The sequence below is a fragment of the Crocodylus porosus genome, unplaced genomic scaffold, assembly GCF_001723895.1.
Source record: "Crocodylus porosus isolate Cpor-Errol unplaced genomic scaffold, CroPor_comp1, whole genome shotgun sequence".
NCBI classification, from domain to species: Eukaryota; Metazoa; Chordata; order Crocodylia; family Crocodylidae; genus Crocodylus; species Crocodylus porosus.
This window is the reverse complement of record NW_017728906.1, coordinates 64,285,151-64,295,549: the sequence shown is the minus strand read 5'-3', so window position 1 is coordinate 64,295,549 and position 10,399 is coordinate 64,285,151. Positions and strand designations below refer to the sequence as shown.

The 10,399-nt window shown below is 45.3% G+C and overlaps 1 protein-coding gene across 4 annotated transcripts in view; it reads right to left on the bottom strand.

The window, feature by feature from the left end:
* Positions 1–9,155, bottom strand: part of CTPS2 (CTP synthase 2) — a 135,053-nt gene extending 125,898 nt beyond the window's left edge. The window contains exons 1-3 of one of the 4 annotated variants that reach the window (XM_019529269.1): positions 7,775–9,155; positions 3,078–3,140; positions 399–604 (exon numbers count right to left, since the gene is read on the bottom strand). In XM_019529269.1, the coding sequence (XP_019384814.1) occupies positions 399–604; positions 3,078–3,121 (250 nt within the window). In that variant the 5' untranslated portion in view covers positions 3,122–3,140; positions 7,775–9,155. Of the gene's footprint in view, positions 1–398; positions 605–1,842; positions 1,866–2,473; positions 2,603–3,077; positions 3,141–7,774 lie in introns of those variants that run through there. The other 3 variants (XM_019529270.1, XM_019529271.1, XM_019529272.1) reach the window with 3 other exon arrangements.
* Between the last annotated feature and the right edge of the window lie 1,244 nt (positions 9,156–10,399).

Genomic DNA, 10,399 nt, shown 5'->3' with positions numbered 1-10,399 from the left:
GAAACTATGGGTGACTGTATTTGTATGGAACTATATGGACATGGAAATGTGACTTTTCTAAGTAAGATTTGTAAAGCATTTGCTATAGTGTTCTATAAATCAAACTAGGCCAAAGATAATGTGCAATGAATAACAAGAAAGATTTCCTTAGTAAGGTCTATTACGCTGGGGAACAGTTTGCTAATAGAAATACAAGAAAGCCAGACACTTGAGTTACCTCAAATTAGATTTGACAAGACATTTGAGAATATGCAGCACGGAACAATCTTACATTGTCAAATAAATGCATAAGGTGACCTAACACCTCTCACATAAAAATTAGAAACTTAAATTCTGCTTATAAAATGGAATAGCAAATGAATAACTTATACACAGAAGAACAGTACCACCCTTCATACCATGTTCATATGGTGAGAATGTTCCAGCATCTATGTTAATATAGGGATCAATTTTGATTGCAGTGACTCGTAGACCACATGATTTCAGTATGGTGCCAATGCTGCTTGCAATGATTCCTTTGCCAATGCCTGAGATGACACCCCCGGTTACCAGGATGTACTTCATCGGAAGATTACTGGCAACACATATGTCTCGAGTGGGAAATCTAAAAATAACAAAATAAGAATTTATCCTTAGAAAGCATACCAAATTATCATAAAGAGAAAGAAAACCAAAGTGAGCTTCAGAAACTGAGACATTACATGTAGTCACTAATCTGGACTTTAAGCCACTTTTAAATATTAAGAGGTTAAGCCCTTCAAATATGTTCTTTTAATGTCAGATCAAAAATATCTTATTCCTGTGAAAATGGACCAGATTCTTATTTGTCTATTATGCATCTGAGTAGAATTAGAGGTCTCTGATTTGCCAAAATGCTATTCTCCCCGGCAGATACCCCCGTGGTGCCACTTCCACAGTTTCCTATCAGAGACCACTCGATGCAACTAGACTCAGTGAAAGAAATGGATCATCACATTTAGGAGCATTCCATAACAATATTAGTCTTTTTGCAATATCCCTGTACATACATGAAAAACAGATATGAAAAAAATACATAGATAATTCTTCAATAGATAACGTGAAATTAAAGCATATTGCTTACCTAATGAAAGCTTCACAAATCTTTCTTGCTCCTATCAGCTAAATAATCCAAAAACAGACTGTGTAAACTATAAAATCTAAACATAAATTAAAGTACCTAAATCCTCAAATTAACATACCTAAAATCCTTAAATTAGGCCTCAAACAGATATTCAGTATCTCCTGGGAGAGGAGCTGCTAAAGTTATTCAGTTTTTTCAATGTCAATATTTTTACAAAGTGAAAATGCTGTCTAAATGCTCGCAGGGAGCTGGGATTTTTCCAAGGAGCCGGGGTGAAGGGCAGTTATCAGCTGGAAACAATAGCATTGATATTTTTGAAACCAAAACAAAATTATTTTAATTACTTAAACTTTGACACACAAATAGGAAAAAAATCATAGGTATATGATCACTATTTAAATACATATATTATAATATCAGTCTAATCATCAGATTATATTTACTGTGTGCTTTATTTTTAAATGAACTGTATTTGGCTTTGTATGTGAAGCCTAGAATTCCATGGAGGCAGGTGCCAAATAAATTATATTTGAAATATACTCTAAAGTTCAAGCTAGTCCACCTTCTGCCTAGAGTCTGGGATGTATGTGATATTCCTTGCGATCTTATATATAGGGACCTACTCAAGTCATGATTGCGCGCATTGCAAAGAAGTCATGAAGTCAGGCAATCTCAGTGAAATCCATGGGGAAAAAAACCCAAAACAAAACAACTTCCCCCCCCCAAAAAACACAACTTACTAAAAATAAAATGCTGGATCCCCAGTGGGAGTCACCAGTCCTCCCGGTTGTGCAGCCTGGCATGAAAGGTGCTGTAGGCATGAAGGCGAGCAGGCTAGATTAGCTGCTGCCCCTGCCCTTCACTGCCGATTGGCTGAGGGCTACCTGTCATGCAGCACTACCTCTCTCCACCAATCAGTGGTAAGGGGCAGGGTCATATGATGAACAGGCCTCTCCACCAATCAGTAGCAGGGGGCAGGGTCACCAGGGATCCTCAGCCAGAAGCGCAGTTCCTACCATGATAAACCTATGAAAATGGTGACTGGACCCTCGATGTGCCCATGAAATTGGCCAGTCACCACCTCAATTTGGGTAGACCCCTACTTATATATAGTAATACCATGAAAAAAACTATACACTTTCAATGATGGAAACTGTATTAAATCAAACACAACCACAAGTACAGAATCTACTAACAAACACAAGCCTTTGCTTTGAATTAAAGTATAAGCACAGATTTTATATATGGGTGTATTTTGGGGAGAAATTCCAGGCAATCTAAACTTGAGTCTCAAATAAAGAATTAAGTTAAAAATCAGGGATGAATTAAATCAGGGAAGAATCAGGAGCAATGAAATTCTGAAAGTCTGACCTCAGAATCCCCTCAATTTTCTTCCATCAAATGGATGCAACGCTCTTGGCAAACGGACTGAGGGTTCAAACTCCAAAACCTGTGCATGTCTGCATCTACCACAGTGATCTACATAACGGTTCTATGTTTCTACAACCGTTTCCACTCAAACGTCCTCAACTTCTTCATTAATTTACAGTTTTTTTAATTAATATCTTACAAATTTTAAGCTTTCTTTTGCTGCAAGATAAATAAAGGAAACCTTGTTTTCAAATGACCATGCTCAATTCCTGGCAAAGAATCAAAAATCTGGTTTGATTATTCTGCTTGTACCTCACCGAATACCAGTCACAGGAAGTGAAACTGATAATGTTCCAGACGAGACAAACTAAATGGATTCCCTTTTTTTTTGTAAGATGTCAGAGAGGACACCTTAATGAGATCCAGATGGCCATTTCAGGATATGCCACAGCTGGTAGCTATCTTTTAAGAGACAAAATTATATAGAATTATCTGCACATGAACAAAAATGAAGCCTAGGGTATCTATAACACTTTCACACTAAGAGTTAATATAATGATGTATGAAATAGTTAGAGGAAGCTAAAACATCAGGAGAACTATACCTTCTTCCATGTACAACTGTAAGCAGTGTAAGCCTTCCAAACATTACCACTTCACAAAACAGCCTGCAAAACAAACAATAAGCACTCATGTTCATGCAAGCCAAGGACATAAGCCGCTTAAAAGTCAACCGGCCACTTGTCAGCATGATTGCCTGGAAAGATAGAGATGTACAGTGCCATCGTGTTGACAGATCAGCATCTAATTATTCATGCACAGCTCTCAAAGATTAAAAATGAAGAGTGTCTGTGTGTGTGGTGGGGGGCAAGTAACAAAATAAAGTTATAAAGTTAACAACATAAAATAGTTTAAGCAAAGTTCTCCTATCAAAGAGATATATCAAACAGTATTTTGAAAAACAAGCCTAATCATCAGATCATGGATTAGAACAGAGCTGTACAACTTAGAAGTTGTACAGGGCAAGGCATAGGCCCCTGGGCCGTGCGCTGCACAGACACCCTCCTGCTGTGCTGCATGCCTGTGCTAACACCTCCTCTTCCCCATCACTGTATAGCATGCCTGCAAGGTCCGAGCACCATGCACCCCACTGTCCCACCCCCTGGGGCAGGGGTAAGAAGTGGCAGCTGGAAGAGAGAGGAAGAGTCCAGAACCTTTAACTGCTGTTGCAGCCAGAGCAAAAGGGGGAGCAGCAGCTGAGTGGGAGCCCTGGAGCATCAATTTGACCTTTTGTAGGCCTCATGAGGCCCACAGGCTGCCAGCTGGACAGTCCTGGATTACAGTATTTCCAGATACTGTTCAATATTAGCTAGGCTGGCCCAAGAAAGCCACCAGCTCCTGTCTGGTGGAAACTTAACAAGGAAAAAAAATTTAATCCAAGTGTTACTCCAGCTGCTAGAAAAAAACAGGATGCTGGAAGACAAGTTATTGGTCTCAGAAAAATAGATCTGAACATCTCCACCCAGTCCTTCTCCAGCTCTTGGAAAAGGGGGGAGGAACATTCTGTCTCTTCACCACTGTCAACTTATTCACAAGAGGGCTCTGAAATTTCCCCCACCCTAAGTACTGCTTGTGCCAGAGAACTAGAGGGCAGGGAAAGCACAGCACTTCACTCAAAATAATCTGCCTTCTGCACCCAAATTTGCTTTCTATATCCAGGATCAGTAGAGTCACCTTTGGTAAGATCCATGCCGACTCAACCCCACTGTTCTAGAGGAAAGCTACTCCCAATGTTCCAGAGTAAAGCTACCTCCACTGGTTTTGAGGAGCTGCCAGCTTCCAGATGCCAACTGCCACCTTCTTTTTGTTACTTATGGGTACTTTCCTGTTGGTAGCTTTCCTCTGGAACAGTGGGGTTGAGTCAGCATGGATGCCAAATGCCTTTCACTGGTGTGGGAAATTCCATTGCTGGATTACTATCCAGAAGGTATGCCATGCCATCTAGAGGGCACTAGTACAACAGTTTTCCACCTCTCCAAACTGCTAGTGATCAAAGATGAATCTTCCTCTTTGGAGTTTCCAAACTGTACCAAGGCCATCAATGGCATCCACATTCCCATCTCAGGTCTAGCATACTGTGATTCAGTGTACATCAGCCACAAAGGCATTGTGTTGAAGAATGTCATGGACCGCCATGGAAGATTCATGCACACAAGCACCAAATAGCTGGGCAAAGTCCACAATGCTAGGGCCTTCAGGAACACCAGCCTGGAAGCATTTGTACACAACGCTCCCAGCATGAAGCTGGAAAAGGTGACTATCCCCACTCCGCTGCCCAGGGACCTGGACTAACTGCTTCTCCCATAACTCCTGAAGCCCCAAACTGGGCAGCTGGATACCAAAAAGGAACACTTCAGCTACAAGCTGAGCAGCTGTCAAATGACTACACAGTGCAGTTTTGAGCACCTCAAAGCAGTGAAGGTCAATGGGGGTGTCTCCATGTTAGCAAGTAGTACCTGTTACATACAATCACTCCACAGCAAGCATGCTCCATAACAGATGCAAGGCCAGAAGCAAGACTTCCCAGAGGCCTGGGCAGTAGTGGCCAGAGGCTTACTATGTCGTACTAGACCTTAGAAACTGAGCCTCCCAAGAACTTCATCCATCAGAATACTCTTGTGAGGGAAACCTTAGTGAACAATTTCCAGCAGTGTCTGGCTGCAAGGCAGGAAGTACCAGTGCATAAAGTTTGAGTCAGTTCAGGGGTAATTTGTTGTGGGGAAAAAAGTTTCTTTATTAACATGACAAACATTCAAACACTATGGGCTGTGTTCTTAAAACAAAGAGTTTTGCAACCATCAGGGGAGTGTGGTAAATTCAAGGAAAGGAAACATCCTTAAATCCCTCCCAGAGACCATTCTCCTACCTCCACAGCTCCAGAAAGGAGGGTATCCAGAGCTCCCACCTGTATTTGAAGAAGGGTCTATAGGACCCTACAACAAAGGAAGCTGGCATGGTACCGTTGGCTGAACGTCAGGGCTGGGGGAAAAGGAGCTCACAGGAGAAAGGGAGGGGACCTTTTCATGGTATGACTGGGATGTCAGAGAAAAGTTTTGGGTAGGGGAAGGAAGTAGTAGACATAGGCCAGGGTAAAAAGAGAACAGGAAGAACTCTCTGGGGCATGCCATGTGTCCCATGGGGCATGGAAAATAGGAGTGGAGAATTGGAACCGGAGTGGTTAGTCCTGGCCCTACTGAAGGTAACTGGGATCTGGAAGGAATGGGACTACCACTGAGCAAAACGGCATAGATCCCTGTCTACAGGGAAAAGGCAAAGACACAGGTGATAAAATGAAACATAACTGGGATGCTCTCCACTGGTGGGTGAGGGCTACTATGAGAGTCTGCTGTGTCTTCAACAGCACCTCCCTAATTTCTATTACCATGCCAAGAGCATCACTGGCAGCCTCAACATTCTGTCTTGCCTTGCCTTGCCACGCCACACACTTAGTCTGGGAGATCTTCCACCTGGCAGGGTCAGCACGGAAGTCCTAAGAGTATTCCATCAAGGCACAGCAGTCCTCCGCAGCTGCAGTTCTGTCTAATGACAGCATCTCCTCCTCCTCAACTTTGCTGACCTGCAGCCCCTATCAACAACCTTGAAACCTTCACGGCAGCATCAGAAGGAGCAGCAGTGGCTGAAGGTGATGATGCTGATGAGATAATAAATGTACACGGAATCTTTATTAAACTTGTCTGATAAATGATGACCTCCTAAAGGAGTGTTGGTATTCTGTCATAGAAGCATTTTCACATTTGCTGTAGGCTCCTGAGACATTAAATACACTGGCCTCAACCACCAGGATGGGGATACCTACCTATCAGTTACCCACAAGTCCTTGGGGTACCTCTGGTGGCATACCTCACTTGGGCTCCCCAGGGACTCTTTGAATTTACAGCAGTGGCTTGGAGATGGTGGAGACCTTGGTCTCCAGTAACTGATGTTCCCAATAATCTCCTAAATAATGCAAGTCACTATCACTTTCAGGAACAAGACCCTCTTGCATGTGCTAAGAGTGAGACGCCGAGAATTGTATACCATGACAAGTGAGCACTGACTTTTTGTTAATGCTTTCTCTACTCACAATCTGAGTTGCTTGAACATCTCTATTTGCAAATCCAAGAACTATATTAGCTAAAAGGTCTTTTTCTCCTCCGTGTTTCCTTCCAACGGAAACGTACACACTTTCCAGGGCCCTTTGGCCTATAGAGAAGGAAGAGTATGCATGTTCCCACAACCAAACCACAAATGATGGGGTTGAAGAAGGGTCCTGGTCTTCCCATTGTTAGTCCTGCTCCAGCAATTGGAGCAGGGGAGGAAAGAGCAGCTCTGTTCCCATGGCCAAGTTTTGGGAATGACAAGGGCATAGAGAAACCCAGCAGTAGGTGCTGTGAGACAGGGCTGGACTCTGAGGATCGGGATGGTCCTATTGCCCAGTGGTTGGATACATGAAAAGAAGAGCAACACTGCTCCAAAAGAAAGGTGGGAACAACAGGTGGCAGCGAGAATAACAGGAGTGTGACCCAAGCTGCATACAAATGAAGCAGGGCAGACATGGCAGCATATGGCCGCAAACAGAACTTGCACCCCCTCAGGTTCATGTTGGGATAGCACTCCTCACCAAACCCCAGTAGTGGCTAAGCCATGGGTGTCTCAGTCTGAGACAGAGGAATGACATGGGACATATTAACCCTTGCACAGGACACAACTGTCCCCAAAAGGATGCAGTGTGTCTACCACCCCCATCCTCATGGGATGTGAGCAAGCAAAATGGGAGATGTGAAAACTCCCTTGGCCTCTGGCTAAAACTGGCAATCAAGGCCCCTCAGCAAACCAAAATAGGCTGTTAGCATGCTGGTCTCCTAGTGGCAGCACCAGCCCCCTCAAGGTCCCTGAGTGCTCCACAAGATGCCTATGGCTACCCCTGCCCTCTCCCTCAGGGCTAACATAAGGACCGCACTTTCCATGGCTTTGGGATCCCTTTCTGCTCAGAGTAGCCTGGCACTATGGACATGCAACTACACATTTCCAGGTCCAGGTCACCCCCAGGCACAAAACAGACCTCTGGCCAGCACTTCCTCTAAGCTGTGTGGTGTGCATGGCCGAGCAGGTGCGCTCATGTAACACTGCCAGGCACACACGCGCAACCGCACACACCACACAGCTTAGAGAGAACACTGCCTCTGGCTGTTTAGAGAAAGGGTTACTGATGCTCCCAGAGCGTAAGATGGGTGCTACTCACCAGCAGGTTCAGTGTTCAGGTATCTGGGCCCTGGTGCTGAGAAGATGATGACACAGTGGCCAGCTGGTCCTCCCCAGTGTTGCTGTCATCTGGGCTGCCTCATCCCAATGGTTAATGCATCTCACCTCAATAGAGTTGTTCCCTACAAGGTTAAATCAGAATGCCTCCTAGTAAGAAAAGACTGTCATGGGGGCATCTGAGACCTGGTCAGCATCACAACTGTCTTCAACACCTTCATCTTGTCCTAGCACTGACCCCCATCATGGTCAAGCCTGCTGCACACTATTCAAACACAGCCTAGATCCAATGGCTCTTCCAGAGGAACTGTAAGGTCCTCTCCTCATCCCAGATGCAGAGAAGGTCCATAGCCTCTACTGGTTTTCAGCTGGTGGAGCATTTCACAGGCACAGATATTCTGGGCCGAGGTTTCCAGTGTTGTTGGTGAGTGGGTGCTTGAGAGTAGTTTGTACTGGTCTTGAAAAGCCAAAATACCACAAGTCTTCCAGAAAACAGTGGTTGCTATGTGCCTTCATGCCTAGCATAAAAAAGGCATGGCCACATGCAAGGCAAGTTCCTGGGCCCCACGGCAGGGTAATTAAGAATAAGACACAGAAGGTCTGCCTCAGTAAGGTGGGCAGGGTGGGAAGCAAAACACTGGGGGAAGCTTGCAGACTGATCAAATCCCTGTTGTCATCTGGAAGACAAACATAACCTGAAACACACGATGAAGTACTTGCTCCTGTTTCCTCCAGGATCAGAGTTTGGAACTCATATGGGACATCTGCAGCACTTGCACGCGATATGTGACCTGCTTCTTTATTTTTTAAGCACTTATAACACTTGAAGCAATACAAACATTATTCCTGTCCAGGTCCTCTCACTTTGATGCCTTTGCTTCAGTGTCAGGCAGTATTAAGCAGTCCCCACATGAGAGAGACACCCATCTCCAGAGTTCGTTGTCGATACATTTCTAACACAAACCTGGGAGGACACCACCTATTGGTAGAAGCTGCACAAATGCATCCATTCCTTGCATGGGAAGTACCATGAGTGGGTGTCCAAAATTGAAAGGGATTAGAAAGAGTACAAGATTACAGGACACCTAGGTCCTGGCCACCCTAGGAAAATGAAGACTGTCCACAACAGATGACACTGAGCCTTGCCGGTTTCCCCCTTTAAAACCCTGCTGAAAAGAGTTTAGCCGCTATTGCCCAAGCCTTTGGGCTATTGCCAAATAACATCATCTCCAGTGTTAATCCACATCAGAGCAAGATCTCTTGCATGATAAACTTGCTAACTGCTAATGCTGCTGGATGCTTGCCTTTCTTCTCACTGAGACTACTCAGTTCTGGAGCAGCTACCTGCGCACCCCAGGAGCACCTCACAGGGTTAATAGATAAGCAGGGATGGAAGGGACCTCATGAGGTCAGGTCATCTGCTCCAGCTCCCTGCTCAAGGCAGGATCATCCCTGACTGAACCATCCCAGCCAAGTGTGTCCAACCTGCCCTTAAAAAATTCCAAGGATGGAGATTACACAGCCTGTTCCAAGCCCTGACCAACCTCCAGCCTAAACTTCCCCTGCTGTAGCTTGAGGCCATCACTCCTAGTCCCATCTCCTACAGCCAATAGAAAAGCTCAGCTCCATCTTCTGTATAATCACCCTTCAGGTATTGGAAGGCTGTTATCAACCCCTGCTCCTGCCTACCACCTGCCGTCTTCTCTGCCCTAGTTCTTTCAGCCTTTCCTTGTAAGTCTGGTCTCTAAAGCCCCTAATCATTTTTGTTGTCTTGCACCGGACTCTTTCAAAACTGTCCACATTCTTCTGGAAGTGCAGGGTCCAAAACTGGACATGGTGCTCCAGATAAGGCTTCCCCAGTGCTGAACAGAATAGACGAATCATTTCCCTGATTTTCAAGTGACACCCCTGGATGCTGCAAAAAAAAAAAAAAGCCAACAGGAACACACTGCTGGCTCATACCCAGCCTATGGTCTACCGTAACTCCCAGGTCCTTCTCTGCAGTAATGCAGCCTGGCCAGTCTTTCCCTGGCCTGTATTTGTACATCCAGTCATTCTGTCCCAGGGGCAGGACATCGCACTTGCCTGCACTGAATCTTGTCTGATTGATGGCAGATCATTTCTCCAATTTTCCCAGGTCATTCTGAATCCTTGCCCTGCCCTCTGCAGTGCCTGAGGCTTCAGTGACACCCATGCACCTGCCAGACATGTGCTTGGATCCCACCACTCCAAATCACTAACGAAGATGCTGAATGGTACCAGACCCAGGAGTGACCCCTGGGGTGTGTCAATGCCTCCTCAACAGCCACCTGTTCCACGCCTCCTCCCCAGCAAACACAGAGCCATTGAGGACGATTCACTGGAGACAATCACCCAGCCCACTGAGTACCCACCTCACAGCATATTCCTCTGGCCTGCAGCTCCTTCACTGGCTGATGAGCAGGGATTTCATAGATTTCATAGACATTACGGCTGGAAGGGACCTCAGAAGATCATCAAGTCCAGCCACCCACCCAAAGGGCAGGAAGTCAGCTGGGGTCATAGGATCCCAGGAAGATAAGCATCCAATTTGCTCTTGAAGGTGTTCAGTGTAGGTGCTTGAACCACC